This window comes from Trachurus japonicus, chromosome 4 (genome assembly GCF_045865225.1).
Source record: "Trachurus japonicus isolate A0001 chromosome 4, Traja_1.0".
Classification (NCBI taxonomy): Eukaryota; Metazoa; Chordata; class Actinopteri; order Carangiformes; family Carangidae; genus Trachurus; species Trachurus japonicus.
Window position 1 is genome coordinate 5,111,954 of NC_140910.1, and position 17,490 is coordinate 5,129,443.

Sequence of the window (17,490 nt, forward strand, 5' to 3'; positions counted from 1 at the left end):
TGAGCTTGATTTCGGTCCATGTCTCTGTCCTGTGTTGTTTTAAGTGTCCTTTGTTCTCTCTTTTTAAATGTTTAAAACAAATGTACCTACAGGTATTAACAAAGTTACCTTGTACCTGGCCCACCAACAATCTACCGCTTGGGTCATTGGTTCCATCCTAGATCTAAGAGGAAATACATTAATATGATACGAGAACTACTCCTGTTTATCAAGCTTCTGCTGGAGAGGACGCAGTAGAGGAATTTGCAACCTGTTTAACATTGTTCAACGTGTAAACTAAGCCAGCAGTTAAGGCTTGTTCTTTACGTGTCTGTGGATAAAATGTGGTTGTGCTTGTTTCATCCTCAGACCTGTTTGGTACGTTGGACCCTTTCGGCAGCAGCTCGTTCAGCAGCAGCAGTAACAGCTCGGCTGGATTCGCAGACTTCAGCCACATGTCGAAGCCCAGAGACCCGTTTGAAGGCAGGGCCGGCTGGCTGCCAGACTACCAGAAGGTAACACACCAACAGATACACAGGCTCACTATTTGGCAAGATAAAGTTACCGCTTACTGATCATCAAAGAGACCCTGTTGTAAAGTGTAAATGTTACACATCAATTATAAATTAGTTACTAGGAGTGTTGGTCATGTTACTTTGAAAGAGTAATTAGTTATAGTTACTAGTTTATTTCCCAAAAAAGTACATGAGTGAGTAACGGAGTTACTACATAATAAAAGTAATTAATTACAATGAAAGTAACTATTGCGATAGCCGAACTCTGAAACATCCTGGGAAGACTTTACTATCCGATCGCAGAGCGCCTGCTCTCCCCGCCACAGAAACAAACACTTTTTCCTTGTTGTGATGATTTCTTTGCAAAAACGGTGGAGCAGTGCAGTGGTAATGTCCAAAATATCTTCGACCGTTTATTTTTTGCTCTGCGATCGGATAGTAATGTCTTTCCAGGACGTTTCAGAGTTTGGCTGTCTGAGGTGAGTGATTACATGCACAAACACAAAGTTTATACTGTTTATACTGTACACTATTTGAGTTCAGTGGTGTCTCGTAAGGATTCGAGTCATGTACCATAGATATTTGAGTGTTTGTTGTGGTTGAAAAAATTGCCCCCATAGGTTAGCGTTGTCGCTATCGCTAGCGCCGGGTAACCATGGTGTAACTCCAGTTTGCCTGCAACAATTTTAGTCGCGTTTTTTGCTCCCCTCAACACTGGGTGACCATTCAGGAAAACGATTAAAGCTGCGTTCACACCGGACCTTTTTGTTTTTCGAACGAGCGACGAGTTTACATGTTCAGTCAATGCAAACGAGCGACTGAGCGTTTAATCGCCCAGGCGAAAAAAACGCTGGGGCGACAGCGACGGAGCGTTTTTTTTCCGCTCTGTCGCTCATGATGAGAAATCCCAACTCTCCGGCCGTCAGTCGCTCAGCACTGATTGGCTGCCGTAATCCCGGTGGTGCCGGTGTAAACAGAGACACATGGCAGTGGGCATGATGTCATCAATGCGAAAATGCGAGTCTGTGGCTCTGTGCCAAATTGACAAGCGAATGCAGCTGAGCGACAGAGCGTTTTTTTTTGGAGCGATACGAGCGACAGCGACAAAAATAAAAGGTCCGGTGTGAACGCACCTTTAGGGGTCAAAAATGACCAGAATTCTCCTTTAAGTGTCGACAAACTACAACATTCAGAACTGAGTGTAATAGAATGTAATAGAAGCACTGTCTCTCTCTCTCTCTTTCTGTCTTGTCAGTCAGTATTTGTGGACGACCCGTTCAGCAGGAAGAGTGACACACCGGCTCTGCCACCGAAGAAAAGTGTTCCCCCCAGACCAAAACCACCCAGTGGTGAGTCAGCAGCTCAGACCCTGTCAGAAGCTCAGCTCAGCTTTAGTCACTGAGACCTAACAAAATAAATAATGAGCTGATCCACTCTGACTGTGCAGTCTGGTAATGGATAACAAGAAGGCTTAGACCCTGCACGAAAAGACCCAATTGCCATCTTTATTTTGTTCAGACGGGCTGATAGAAATCCGTCTTCATACGTTCACACTTCATACAGCGTGGCCAAAGCTACTGGAGCAAAGGTTAAGTTAAAAAGGAAACAGAAACCAATCAGAAACCAAGATGCATGATCATCATAAACAGGTGAAGAATGAAAAAAGGCAGTGTAGGTTTCAGGTTATAACCAAAGAATAAACTCGACAAAAAAAATCATGGTGTTCAGATACATATCAACCATTTCAGAGGAAAGAGGAAATAGAAATAGTGTTAAAAGATGAATATGATAACTACAAAACCTCAGAGAATTAAAATGCTGAACTGTTGTGTTAATATGTAAATTTACTAAATGTTGAACATTAAGATGGTGTGTGATAAAAAGGTACCAGGTCATCTTACATTAAAGGTGGTGCACAGTTTTCGAGATGATAAATCCCGCTACAATTTTATACTGGCTACTAACACTCAGGAAAAACTTTATTTTCCTAATGCACCTGTGAATGTGTGAAATAGTGGTGTGTTATTATAAACAATCACAGAACAGAGGAGACTGAATGGAGAACAGTTTTTTAGATTAGATTATATGTATTTTATTCTTCCCACAACGGGGAAATTTAGTTGTTACATCAGCCAAGTTAAAAAGTACGGAAGCCCTAAAGGGCCAAGTCCGTATAAATTTTTTTATTATCGTTTTCTCGTGATAACGACTTATTATTTCGTTATCTCGAGATAACAAAGTCTGTTTTCTCGTGATAACGAATTAATTTATTTCGTTATCTCGAGATAACAAAGACCGTTTTCTCGTGATAATGAAATAATCATAGAATGTGTGGTTGACATGGTTGCCGAGCAACATGTTTCCCCGGTGCAATCGCTTTTGCTTACGGGGAAGTAGCAGCTGGTTAGCCGCTGTATGTTCGTAGCAGGGGGCTAATACGTATTAACTGACTCGCCGCTCTGTGTGTGTGTCGCGGTGATAATTTAACCGTGAAAAGTAGGCTACAACACACACGACATAACGGGCGGCGGCGGCGGCGGCCAAGCACCGGGGTCTGTGGAGCGGGTTCATGAAGCCTGGTTGTCCCGACATGATTCACTCACAACACTGCGGCTGTAACGTTATGTTGTGTGTGTTGTAGCCTACTTTTCACGGTTAAATTATCACCGCGACACACACACAGAGCGGCGTAGTAGCCCCCTGCTACGAACATACAGCGGCTAACCAGCTGCTACTTCCCCGTAAACAGAAGCGATTGCACTGGGGAAACATGTTGCTAGGCAACCATGTCAACCACACATTCTATGATTATTAATAATAAGTCGTTATCACGAGAAAACGATAATAAAAAAATTCATACGGACTTGGCCCTTTAGGGCTTCCGTAAAAAAGAAAGTAGAGAGGGCTAAAAAAAAACACACAAACACAACACAACTCAACTGACAGAAGATATAGACACAATAAACAATAAAACAAATCAACCTTCAACAAGGCAATGTGCAAAAACAAGTACTGAGGATATAAGGATATAAGGTGGCCTGATATAAAAGTATTGATAGGTTAAGTGACTATGGTGTAAAAATATTGCAAAGTGACAATGATATACTAAATATAAGTATAAATAATATAAATACTACTACAGGTGTGCATGAAATGAGAATATTGTAATGTAAAGTGACCATTTATATAAAAATATTCCAAAGTAAGTGGCAATGATATAAATATAGATATGAATCTAAATATACTAATATTTATTTATATAATATTTTACCAGCACTCCTATCAGCAGCCAGCTACAGCCTGATCATGCATCATCCAAGTGCTCATCTGCTTGACAAGCCGCGCCCACAAAAATGACTGAATAACAACCAAAGCTTCTACATAGATAAGTTTAGTGCCACCATCAAAAGGCAGGCAGTTACAGTATGAATGCAAACAGGAAATACCAGCTCCTTTATTTGACAGGATGCCGTAGTAAGATGTGAAGAGAAATATTACACCCACTATACTTTGGTATTGTTCTAATTATAGCTGAGATCAGACAAACACTGTTGTCTTTGCTTGGCACACGACATGTGTGAGTGTGTATATTGTGAGTGTGCTCCATAGCACAGGACTGATGATCATTAGTGTACAGTACATAGTTGGGTAACACTTTATAATAAGTACACACTATTAAGCATTAGTTAATTATTATACAGATTATAATACAGAATTCTTCATTTACAACACATGAATACTCATTAGTATGTAGTTTATAAATACAGTTAGTGCATCAATCAATGAAGAGTAAAACATTTTAACTGTGTTTATAAACTACATACTAATGAGTATTCATGTGTTATAAATGATGAATTCAGTATTTAAAGGGACAACGAGGAGTTTCTATTTGGTTATAAAAAAAAGTCTCACGTTAGTGTGGATGAATCTCCGCTACCCACACTTGTTAATGGGCCCATTTTCGATAAATATATCGTTTTGTCTCTATCGTTTTTTGTTATTAATAGTGGTGGCGGAAATGCTGGTCGAGCCGACCAGCGTTTCATTACTTTCGGTTTCGTGGCGAGTCATGAGAATAACGCCGCCGAATCGCTGTTTATGGTCGGAACTACGACGGTATGTGATCGTCTTCGAACCTCTGACTTTAATTCTTGATGAATGAAAACATGAGTCCGTCTTGCGCCGGTCAAAGAATTTCACGGTGCGCGCAGAGGCTCATAAATGTAGTGTGAAAACGCTTCGCTTTTCCAAAACTCCTCGTTGTCCCTTTAATGCTTAAAGGTGTTCAGAAATGTCCATTTGTCCTGTTTGTCCCACCTCCTTCCACGAGTTGCCGCACAAGTTTACCCGTGTAAGGAAGAGAAATTTGATTGGGCGTTATCGAGCGGGCGGGATATTGAATGATGGACCGCAAGGATCCGGAGGAGGAGAGTGAAGTAGGGACGGAGGAGAGTTTGTGTCTGTGGTGGTGGACGAGTCTCCTCGTTTTCCTCAGACGTTTGATTGACGGATGACGGATCCTGATATCATTGGCTGTTGAATCGTGAGCAACGTGACATTATCCAATGCGGAAAAAACTACCCCATTTTCACCCCGGATTTACTTGAAAATAGAATTTTCTTTTCTGAATACCTTTAACTAATGCTTAATAGTGTGCACTTATTATAAAGTGTTACCCATAATTGATATTGAATGAGACATGCTCGTAGTCATTAGTTTGATCCAAAGCTGTTTCTATTCAATTCTGCTTCATATCATCAATGCCGGTCAGCACCACATTTATTATCTGCAGGTGTTTAAGTGTTGACACAGTTGTACTTGTCTTTCCAAGTTTAAATAATCAATTCTTACATCTAATAGATGTCTGGGATATGTTCCCATAAATAGATACCATATATTCCAATGGAAAGACCAGTTACGTAGAAACAAATGTAATAGTCTAATGCAAATGACTGTTAAAAAAAAAGAAAGAAAGAAAGAAAAAGAGATAAAATATCCTTAGACATTGTGTACTTTTTAAACTTGAGGCTTTTATGATGTGTATAGGAGTTAGTTTTTGTATTTCCTCCAATGGTGAAGATAGAGTCTCTGCTCTGCTATGAACTGTCAACAGGAAAGAATGACATTGTGGCTGCACCGAAGATAAAAGCCTTCTCATGCTTGCCAAGGTGCTGCTGTCACACACTGTATACTCAGTGCTGCTGCAGGCAACCAGCGGTGGCAAGGAGTGACGCGCACTGTTGTGTTGAGGTTTCTTCAAGCATCTACAGGTGTCTCCTCCCTGTTTGAGGTGTTGGGAGGAAACACAGAGACATGTTTGTGAGGAAGGACCAGTCAGGTCAGACCCACAGAGGTCAGAGATCAGAGAGGCAGAGGTGTGCTCACAGTCAAGAGTGGTATTTCCTCTTTCTGCAAAACATGAAGAGAAACATTTTACATCAGGCCTGAAATAATAGTGTGTGTCTGCAGGGTGGTGCATTGACTGTGGACAGTGAGTTAAATGAAGTCAACCAGAATGGACAAGACATCAAGCAATTTTCTCTACTAGAAAACATTTTGATGTGGATGTGTATCTGATCCCAGTGAACAAACATGATACAAACATAGTGGTGTATACAGGAGAGCACTGCAACAAAGTGCATTTACTGTACTTAAGTATATCTTAAACATTTGTGTTTTGTAACTTGTAGAGTTTACTCCACTACTGAGACAAATATTGGACTTTTCCATTACACAACATCTCTATAAAGCACACACTGTAGTCAGTGCAATAAGTTTTAAAGTGTGATAGACTGTGCACTGATGGTCACAGGAGGAAAAAATAACCAATCACAGCAGCTTGTCCTCTGTCAGTCATGTGTGGACCTGTCAGTGCCCTTACGATGCTCTCTTAGATAAAGATGAGAGACAGGATTCTTCACCAGAGACGGTGATCTGACCTGGGGTCAGTGCGGTCACACGTGTGTTGTGTTTACCACAACCAAACCTAAAAATGAATAAATATGAAACAGCAATGGGGTGTTTGTATGGCCACTTTTGTATTATACAGTATCCAACCAGGTTTTTTTTAAATCTTTGAATGAGTTTATTTAGAACGTGTAAAATGATATATATATGTACGTATATACTGTATATAAACAAAAAATAATAATATAAGCCCCATCAAATCATAATATGCACAAGTTAGAAAAAGGAGTTGGAAGAAGTAAGCACTTTTTTTTATTCTACAGGTTTTACGAAGTGTTATTCAGAGTCACCAGTTCTTAAAATACACTGGATCAATACAAAAAATATTTTTGATTTAATTTAATTAACCCTTTCTTTAAAAAACAACTTTAGAATCATTAAGTCCTTTTATTAAGTACTCATACTTATAGACAGACTTGAATTGTACTGGAGTCACATTTGACCAAGAGGATATGGACGACTCTGTCCACCTCTGTTTATGTGTTTATGTGAGTCATTTTTCTGTTTTCTTTCACAACTCCTTGACTTGACCTGATTGACAAAGAGATGAAGCAGCTGTTCATCACAAATACAGATGCTGTCACATTCCTGTTTGAGAAATATTTGATTACTTGTGGATGATGCACTTTGCAGCATGTTGACTGGTTATGTCATGTCCTAGATTGCTTCATATCGTGGGCCCAGTAGTGCAGTGTACACCACCAGTACACTCTAAAGTCCAGTGTGACCACTGCAGATTGAATCCACCCTGGAAGCAGATGAGAGGTTCCCATGGTCCCCTCTGTCTTTGTTTCACACGGTACATCAACTACCCAGTTACCCAGAATCCCCCTCTCTGTATATCAGCCTTTAAAAAAAAAAAAAAGTGGCCCTGCCCTGCATTCTGCATCTGCACGCACTCGCACACCTGCTGACTCAGTGGTCGTGGAAGGTCGCCACTCGCCGGAGAGAGAAGTCAGTTAGAGCTGTGTGATGTTTTGAACTTGTTTTCTCCCGAACCCCCGGCCGCTCGCGAGCTCGCTGTCCTCCGGCTCCTTTACATGTTGTTTCATGATTGTTCACAGGCTGCCACCGCTCTGCTGTTTGTGTGAAGATGATGTTGTAAGAGCGATGATGTGTGTGGTTTTGCCTTGGCCTGTTGTTTGCAGACACACCCAAACCTTGCTTCCTCTCTCTTCCCTTTATGTGTGTGAATGTTTGTGTGTTTACTGAGGGTGAGTGGTTCAGAGAAGGTCAGGCTGCAAGCTGCGTGCAGCCAACGAGTGCCACCACTGCCTCCACTCTTAACAGTTGTTTTCTGTCTAAATGTTCAATTTAGACTTTATCTTCCATTTTCCATTTCTTCATATGTTCAATTTAGACTTTATCTTCCATTTCCCACACACACACCTACACATCTACGCCCCTCCCCATCTAGAATGCGTCTTATCAGTTAATGAGGGATGAGCAGCGCTGCAGATAAAGTGGCACAATTTAGGACACACAGTTCTACCTGCGCCCTTTCCAGTAAATGAAACTCTGCATGCTGTATGAACCTCGGAGGCAGGCATTAAAATTAGATGCCACTAATGCATGAGGATTATTTTAAAACAGGGTGGAGTTCGTGATTGTGGTTTCTCAAGTGTGAGTGTGTGTGTGTGTGTGTGTGTGTGTGTGTGCAGCTTGCTGAAAGAGGAAAAAACTGATTGCCAGGCATGCAGTTTTGCTCAGTGCCGAGTGTGAAGTGAACTGCTCACCCCGATCAGCCAGGGTTATCTGGGTAATAGGACTAAAGTGTATGTTGCATGACAACGGTTTGACTGGTCCTGTGGTTTTAACACCTACACAGGCAACATGACATTCTCACGGTCCTCTGCCAGGCCCGGGGCCAGCTCCCCCGTTAATAACAACAACTGTCATTATTAGGATTACTGCTATAGCTCCTGTCATTAGATCAGCCTGTGGCTCTATGGCCATCCCCAAGTCTAACAATGAATAAATTATATGAATTGATTGGATTAAAATAAATTAAATTTGTATATATATTTATAGTAAAGACAAATCCTATAGACTATAAGGAGTCTTATCCTAAATGTTTAGAATAATTAAGATTACAAATTAATTATAAGCTGAGAAAAGAAAGCCTTTATTTAAAATGATTTGTCACACAGCCCAAGCTCAAGAGTAAAGTTACATAGTTACTGTTTGAATTACTTATATATTTTTTTATTCTTATAAAAAAATGTTTACTTATTTTTATTTTTTTTATATATAAAAAAGATTAATTTGTTTTTATTTATTTTATTATTTTATTTTAATTAAGTGAACTACAGTTTCTCTTCTCATTCCCCCATACCATTTTCAAATTAAAATGAAATATAAAAATAAGTGGATAGATAGATAGATAGATAGATAGATAGATAGATAGATAGATAGATAGATAGATAGATAGATAGATAGATAGATAGATAGATAGATAGATTTGAATCCATTTAAATGTGTATTTATAACCCTATATATAGTATATATGTGTCTGGTGTCAGAGTGTTTGTGGAGTTGGTAAACTGGTGAACCAACAGTTGGTAATGCGGGTAGAAACCCAACCAAGTGATGTACCAGGAAACCGTTGAATGGTTCCGTGGGTTATAAATGCATCGCTTTTGGTTTTGGGTCCTTTGGGTGTGGTCCTCTGATGTGTGTGTGTTTTTTTTCCCTCTACCAGCTGTTTTTATATATTTCCCTTCTCAGGAGTGCAAGGTTGTATACGTGACCGCTTGAAAACAGTCTCGGTATGAATTGTTTTGGTGTGCCACGTGTGGAGGTGAAACCTGTGTGGCTTTCAAAAGCTGGAAAGTATCTCAGGGGTGAGAGCGGAGGTGAGGCAGGGCGTGGGCAGATCTGTGAGAACCAGAGAATTCGGCGTTTGGCGACTTCATATCCAGATCACATCAGATCAGATACCGCCTTATCAACGTACAACCTGAGTTCACTGCCAGTGAGAATCGCGGTAGGGAGCTGCAGTGATGAGTCATGGTGTTTCTCTCAGTTATCAGTAAACACATGCTCATGGTCTGTTTACATCCTTTAGAGATACGTGAGACTTTAAACCTGTGATATGTCTGTCCTCATTTTTTGTTTGAGCTCTCAGCATCTGTCAGCATCTGTCAGGATGTTCTCATCACCACACAGCAGGTTATTTCTGTGCTACAGCATTCTCATCTCTTCCAGTGGTGAATTAGCAATTCAAATGTAGCTGCTCTTTACTTTCCAGGCAGCTGTCAGATTGTCATCGCATGATAAAGTCAGTCAGCACTGACTAATGCATATTATGATGATGAGTGATGTTTTTTTTCTGTCTTCAGGTAAAAGCACACCAGTGAGCATGCCTGGTGCAGCTGACCCTTCAAAACCGTGTGACCCCTTCCAGCCGTTCGGCGGCGAGCCCATCGACCCGTTCCAGAGTAAAAAGGGCCTGGGAGACCCGTTCAGCGGCAAAGACCCTTTTGCCCCACCCTCAGCAAGTAAAGACTCTAGAGATTCTCTCTTTGGTTTGGGCAGATTTCACTTCTGTAAGTTGAGATGAGTGATGGTATTGGAAGTGTGAGTCTACACAGCTCTGCACACACACCACAGTTAAGTGTTTCTTTTATTTCAGACTGATGAGGTCTCAGTGCTGTGTACAGCATCATTCAGCATCCTACAAATGCCTGATGTTGATTTAGCAATATTAAACCAATGACCTCACTTTCACCTGGTATTAAACATGTGACCGTGACCTGGTTTCTTCTCCAGAGTCCAGATAATGAAAAGGTTCATCAATACCAGGGGCCAGATGTAGTATAAGTGATGCATATGCACAAATACCAACCATCCTGCACATACAGTTCCCTTTAAAAGCCAGGTGCTCTTTAATTGTAGGTGCAAGCTGTTTTTAGATCGGCGGGGCGGGGCACCTTTCCCTCATCAAACTATGCTATGACTAAGGGATTATGGCAGTAGGTGAATTTCCCAAACTGTTGAACTATCCCTTTAATAATTATAAATTAGTAGTGATAAGAAAGAAATAAAATAATCCCATGACAGGTCGTATGCCTATTATATTCATCAATATCACATCAGACATTCTTTCAGTAAAGTCATTCTGTAATATTGATCTTGACAGTCTCATCCCGCCCCGTGTCCAGTTCAATAAGATGTTTTCAGTTCCAAATTCACAACAGCAGAGACAAAGATCTGTCACTGCTGAAAATCCAGGAACAAGTGTAAAAACACAGAAACATCTCTGAACTCTGCAACTTAACATGATGTGTCTCATCTTTGGAGGAGAGAGTAACTGAGTTTTATTGATCTATTGTATTTTAACAGCATCAAACAATCAATAATGAAGCCAGACCTAACATCACCCATGGTCAGCAGTGTGTTTCATACGTGCAGTTTGATATTGAAGCTGTAGAAGCACAGCAGAGCTTCCTCTGGAGCAGGAAAGGGTGTCAGCTCCTTTAAGGTGTGTTTGTTTTGGCAGAAATCAAACTGTAGCTCTGTCAGGGTTTCCCCCAGACTTCCACAGAGGCTCAGGGCTCAGGGCTCAGGGCTCACAGTCTGGACTACAACACAGACCTGCAGCTGGAACTCCTCAGCAGATAATGTCTCCAGGACCCGAGGGCAGCTCCTCGGATAATGAGCATCAGCCGCGGGGCATGATGCTGCTGTCTGATTGACAGACTGGAGCTGTGATTCAGATCTCACGCGACCCACAACAGCACCACTACTCAACTCAACTCACAGCTCTTCATTTGTGTGGGTGTGTGGGTGTGTGTTTCTCTGTTCTGTCTGTACTGCATGTCTATGTTTTCTTGTCCAACTGTAGTTTTGTCTTTTCTCTCTCTCATCCCTCTGCTTCACTCTGCTCTGATGGGACCTCTGATACACAGTGACTGACTCAGGAAACATACAGTTTTTATATTCATTCAAATGATGTGGAATCGTTGAACATGGGAAAGCAAAAATATTTGCATATTACCATGGACTGGAACAAAACAGAAAACAAACTGTGAATCATTGAATGTTACAAGTCTGATTGGTTCCTGTAACTCTACCACTTTTATATAACAGTATATTTATACAATCATATCTTATTTGTTTTCTTCAACGATTCCACCAAATCTGATTATAAGATACTAGACCAGCTTCTATAGCGCTACCTGCTCCTCCACTCACAGAATAACATGATACATCCTTGACTTGGCAGCAGTGTCTTCAGCTCCCGATGTAATGTCCACTTGGACTTGAGGACAAAGGCCAAATGTTACAGTACAGTTTTAGGGCATTACCCAAGACTTCACACCACAACTGTGACAACATTACACAGTATTTTGTATTTTGTATGAAACAGGGGTGTGACCCTAAACTTGACAACCATTACTACAAGAAGATTACACTAAGAAGATTTGATTTCTGTTGAATGGTGGAATGATTTTTGAAGGCAGTGTCAGTGTCAGATCGGTGCTCGGTTAGAGTCATGTGGTGAAGCCGTCACAATGAGCTCATGTAGGAAAACTAGACCCCGGTTGAAACAAGACTTACCTTTGAATTTGTCAAACTCTTTAAAGGTCCAGTGTGTAATATTTGTCAAGGTTTATTGGCAAAATCTGAATATACTACCCATGAATATATTTGTATAAGTGTATATAAAATAAAATTTGTTTGGTTTCCGTAGCCTTAGAATTATTCTTTTATAGCAAGGGTCTTGCTTTAGAGAGTGTCGCCATCTTGCGCCACCATGTTTGTGCGGCAGCCCGAATGGAAAATCCAGCCAGCCAGAGAGCACGTTTTGCGTTCATAAATGGTTTCTTCACCTCATCGCTCCGTGCTCCTGAAATACTCCCAGTCGTCCCAGTCGAGGTGAACACGTTTTTTTGTCCTCAGAGGCCACCGTCACTTTGCCGAGGGGAGGGGGGAGTGCTGCGATCTAGAATCTGAATGCTAGATGTCACGCCCCCCCGCCCCTGTTTTACACACTGGACCTTTAACTAAGCAACCTAGCCCCCCAGTCTTTCATCTCCTCACTCCATCACAGTGGATAAACCTGTCCCTCCTGTGGTAGAGGCCCCATCCAGCTGCTCTGTGCTCCACATCTGTCTTTACCTGAAGGGATTCACTCAGCTCTGTGTGTCTGACCTGGTCCCTGACCAAGTGTCTACTTCACCATCAGTAGCTCCATGGGAATTCACAGTTTACATAATTGGATTCTCACAAGGCTGTAGCTTTATGCAGGTAGATAGAGTGGTGAAGAGGAGTGAACAGAAGCTCAGCAGGTTTATCTTCAGTGTCTAACCTCCTGTAAACTAGACCAATGGTTCTCAAAGTAGGGTCCGGGGACCCTCAGGGGTCCTTGAGAGGGTTCAAGGGGGTCCCCAACTTTTTTTCAAAATTTTACCAAATTATTTTTTTTACAGAAATATTACTTTTTTTTTCAGAAATTTCATTCATGCCATTGACAGTAATTTGAACATAAATTGACCAAAAAAGTAGCATTATTCAGTCTCGGAACAAATATTTATGTATTTTTTGCTTTAAAATTTTGTCCAATGGGGGTCCGTGGTCTAATTTGTGTCAGTTTAGGCGTCCTTGATGTAAAAAGTGTGAGAACCACTGAACTAGACTACATCCATGAGCTGAAGACTTTCTGCTTGATAACATGTCTGTTCTGTCCTCCACCTCTCTGACAGGACCTGACAAAACTAAGGTAAGACACTGAAGACACAGTCCAGTTCACATCACATCACAACTTCAGTATCATTGTTGTTTTTAAACTTTTTGATGTTTGGTTGTGTTAAACACAGCTAATATTTAGGAATCTTTCTTTATTTCTAATTGTTCCCAACAATGACCTCAGGTCAGACCACAGTATCTGGTGAAGAATCTTTTCCCTACCTATCTATCTATAATGGAGCCTAGCAAGGACAGGTTCAAACATGACTGACAGAGGAGTTTCTGTGATTGGCTTTTCTCATGTACCTAACCCTCCATCACGTTTTCAAAATAAAGCAAACATGTTTTCTCTTATTAAAAGTAACAGAGTACAATACAGTGTAGTTGAGTGAAAGTTAAAAAAAAGGCAGATCAAAAAATATACTGAAGAACAGGAGTTTAAAATTCCAGTTAAGATGTGTGTTTTTTTCCTTTTCTTATGTGTCATTGAAAGCATCAGGATTTGTCTTAAAATACTGTGACAAAACACTTAGTGAGACCTTCGGGGCTAAAAACATGAAACCTTTAAGGTGTTAACAGTGTTTCTTGATTGATAGTTTCAAAAAGTATGAAATGTATCTGACTTGTTCCCTGGTCCCTTTAATGATGATGGAGTGCAGCAGTTTCTCTGCAAGACTTTCAATTCTGCTGTGTAACTGTAACTCAGGTCATAGTGGTGATAATTTGCTTTACTGTATCTAATACTCTACCTGATGAGTATTGATTGCAGCCTGTGCTCTCTCTCTCTCTGTAGTTTGGGAATGAGGCTCAGCAGCTGGAGTGGGCGAAGCGGGAGAGCGAGCGAGCGGAGCGTGAGCGGCTGAAGCGGCTCAGACAGCAGGAGCAGGAGGACCTGGAGCTGGCCATCGCCCTCAGCAAGGCAGAGATGTCCAATGCATGACCTGAATCTCCCATTACACACACAACACACGCACACACACTCTAACTTGCAGACAGACAAACAGGACTGACATCTACATGACGGACACCTGCACCTCCACCTCCCCCCTCTCCACTCCACTCCACTCCACTCCACCACCATGCACTGAAGACGCAGAGAGAACTTCAGGGTGAGGCCGCCGACCCAGACGAGGAGTCGCCGCAGAATCCTGCTGCCACCACGAGACAGAAGAGGTGGAGACAAACAGATTCACTGTGTATGTGCGCCACAGTGGCTGGACAGAGGAGGATTGTTTCCTGATGTGTGTGTGTGTGTGTGTGTGCGTGTGGAGACATGATGTAAGCTGTGTGTCCCAATTCAGGAGCAGCGTCCCTCAGAGGCTGTGTGAAGACAGACTCCATCTTTGACTGTCCCGTTTCAGAGGCTCACTCTAATGCATCCAAGAACCGTGTAGTTGCTGGGTACACCAGGTGGATGTACTTGTACTTGGTGCAAGAGTGCAGTTGTTAAAGGGATAGTTCAACATTTTGGCAAATTCTCCTATCACCATAATCCCTATAGTCATAGTAGTAGGTTCATTACCTTTAATTGTCGGTGCATGTTGTTTGAGATCGGCGGGGCAGAGACGTGAGCTGCTCAGCTAATGCAACGGAGCCGCATGGTACTTTCGCATTTCCCTCATCAAACTCATCAACTCACTCATCAAACTTCACCACACTATGAATGTATATATGAAGCAAATACTTGGAACTACTTGCGCTTTTTAAATCACTCCGCCCAGCAGCCGTGTCTGGAATGTAGTTCCGGCTACGTAAAAACTCGTAATGTTACATTATTGTTACATTATTATTTCATAGTGTGGTGAATGTGCAGGTCACAACTTCTCTACAAGAGTGTTTTTTAGTTGTAGGATTGTGTATTTGATGAGTTTGATGAGGGACAGGAGACCTGTACCATTCACCTCCATTGTTTTCACTGAGCAGCTCCCGTCTCTGCCCCGCCGATCTCAAAGCAACATGCACCTATTATTAAAGGTAATGAACCTACCGCTATGGCTATAGGGATTATGGCAATAGGAGAATTTACCAAAATGTTCCCTTTAAAGCTCAGGGGCAGATAGAGCTCAAGCTTTTGTAAAGAAGTTCCATGTATTGAGGTCTGCTGGGTGACAGGAGCAGTAGACCACATCCTCTGAAGCAGGTGGCCCCGCCCCTGAATTGAAACACAGCCACGGACTGTGTCAGTTGGTGTCGAGTTGTTGTGCCCACAGGACCCTGAGGTGATGCATTCACCGTTCACACAGAGTCAGAGGAAGAGGTCCACTCCCACCTGACTCCCAGAGCCAGAACCAGGACCAGGACCAGGGTCACTGATCTAGACTCAGACCGTAGCTGCCTGGGTAACTTTGAAGATGAAATTGTAGATGATCCTCTCTTCTGACTCTGGGTGAATCATAGCTCCCTTAATATTACCTTTTTCTTTTTAACTTCACACCACACCATGAGTTCAGGAGGAGCCTGTTCCTGCCCTAAACACTCCTACCCTCCCGCCCCCCCACCCCCACCCCCGCTCAGGAGCGACACTCCCCTTCCTTGTGTGGATATGTTCACATTCAGTCATTTCAGTCTGATGAGTCGAGGTGACACCGGCTCCCTCTAAGGTGAGCTGGTTTCAGACGTCAAACTGTCCAGGTGTTGTTCTCTCTGTCAGAGTGTGAGGTTGTTGTGTGGAGTGTTGTGTGCCCACCTCCCTCCTGCTGTCCACTGTACATAGACAAACTATGCCTCTTCTCAAAAGCTGTACTCTGATCCCAATGCTGTGAAGTCTAAACCACATCCAGCAGGCGAACGGGCAAGATTTCTTATTTTTTCTACGTTTGACCTTGTTTTCTTTTTAGAGCGAGGATTTTAACTCTTTAATTTTTATTTACCCCCCGAGCTGGTTTTCGCCATTAACATGATTCTTTTGACATGTTTTTGTTTTTAGAAGAACATCAGACTTCATGTGGTTGTTTTGTGCTGGAACTTCCCGAGTCTTTCAGCTGGAAACTGGAAAAAATGTGAAACCCTGCATCTTCTGTTTGTTTCTGATGTGTCATAGTTTGGCTCGAACCACTCGACCTTTGTGTTCAGTTTGTTGTCCCTTTTACTTGAAGTAGTGACTGATGATGAGCTGGACAGACTCACCTGAGCACCATCTGCTTGCATCACGTGTCTGATGTCTCGGAGTCTGCTCGCTGACCAATCACACGCCTGTTCTCCTGAGTCCTAACCATAACCTGGTCATACACTGTCATAGAGTATTATGCTGTGATGGAACTAAGACATTTCATCTCTGACGTACAGTACGTACAGTTTGTTACAGGAAGAATTTAGAAAAAACTAATTGTTTTGCTACATCTGAGGCGGAGAAGAAAAAGACATTTAGTAAGACTAATCCTGAGTCAAGATAAGTTTGTACTGACCTCTAATTTTGTGGCAGTGAGTTTAGTTTTTTACTCCACATGGACCTGAAGTGTTCAGCTCTGCCTCACATGTTCATCCTGTAACAAATTTAAAGGGATATTCTGGCATAAGTTTAACTCATGGTCTTATGACGTAAGACCCCTTGAGAGATCAGGTTTGCAGACCACTAGCTGCTCTAGTTGTAGCAACTTCAGCAAAGACAGCACAATAGCAATACACCGCTGTCTATTCCTCCACCAGCCAACCACCATAAAAAAAGCCACTTATAGCTGCAAATAATGCTCAGAACAGCATCCAACTTCAGCAACAGTACAAACAGGATCTCAGCCCAAACACCTACTAGCTTCGCCAGAAAAGAGACAAAAACAAAACTCACCCACTCTCCTCCTTGTGGGGAAGCCCTAACTAGTCGATTACTGAGTGAGAGTGGGTGAGTTTCGTTTTTGTCTCTTTTCAGGTGAAGCTAGTAGGTGTTTGGGCTGGGATCCTGTTTGTACTGTTGCTGAAGTTTGGTGCTGTTCTGAGCATTATTTGTGGCTATGAGTGGCTTTTTTGATGGTGTTTGGCTGGTGGAGGAATAGACAGCAGTGTATTGTTATCGTGTGGTCTTTGCTGAAGTTGCTATGACCAGAAACGCTAGCAGTCGGCAAACTTGATCTCTGGAGGGGGGGTCTTACTCAGTGTTACGGTGTATTAGACCATGGGTTAAACTTGCGCTGGAATATCCCTTTAATGAACGTCTCATTGACCAAAATGTCTGGTCTCCATCACATCTCCATCTCAGTCCTGGACTGTGATATATATATATAATGTGATACTTAATGGTCTAATCTAACAAAAAGTCATCAGTGCGTACTGTGAGGATGTGAGGTGGTGGTGTGGGGTCACAGCAGCCTCTGGAGAAGCTACGACATGGTGACCGATGCTCTGAGGA

At 42.1% G+C, this 17,490-nt stretch overlaps 1 protein-coding gene across 2 annotated transcripts in view; it reads left to right on the top strand.

Annotated features, from left to right (window-relative positions):
* Positions 1-14,546, top strand: part of eps15l1a (epidermal growth factor receptor pathway substrate 15-like 1a) — a 52,345-nt gene extending 37,799 nt beyond the window's left edge. Inside the window, exons 24-28 of one of the 2 annotated variants that reach the window (XM_085773509.1) lie at positions 349-494; positions 1,750-1,843; positions 9,803-9,961; positions 13,169-13,185; positions 13,945-14,546. In XM_085773509.1, the coding sequence (XP_085629635.1) occupies positions 349-494; positions 1,750-1,843; positions 9,803-9,961; positions 13,169-13,185; positions 13,945-14,091 (563 nt within the window). In that variant the 3' untranslated portion in view covers positions 14,092-14,546. The remainder of the gene's footprint in view (positions 1-348; positions 495-1,749; positions 1,844-9,802; positions 9,962-13,168; positions 13,186-13,944) is intronic. The other variant, XM_085773510.1, reaches the window with a different exon arrangement.
* The last annotated feature ends 2,944 nt before the right edge of the window (positions 14,547-17,490 follow it).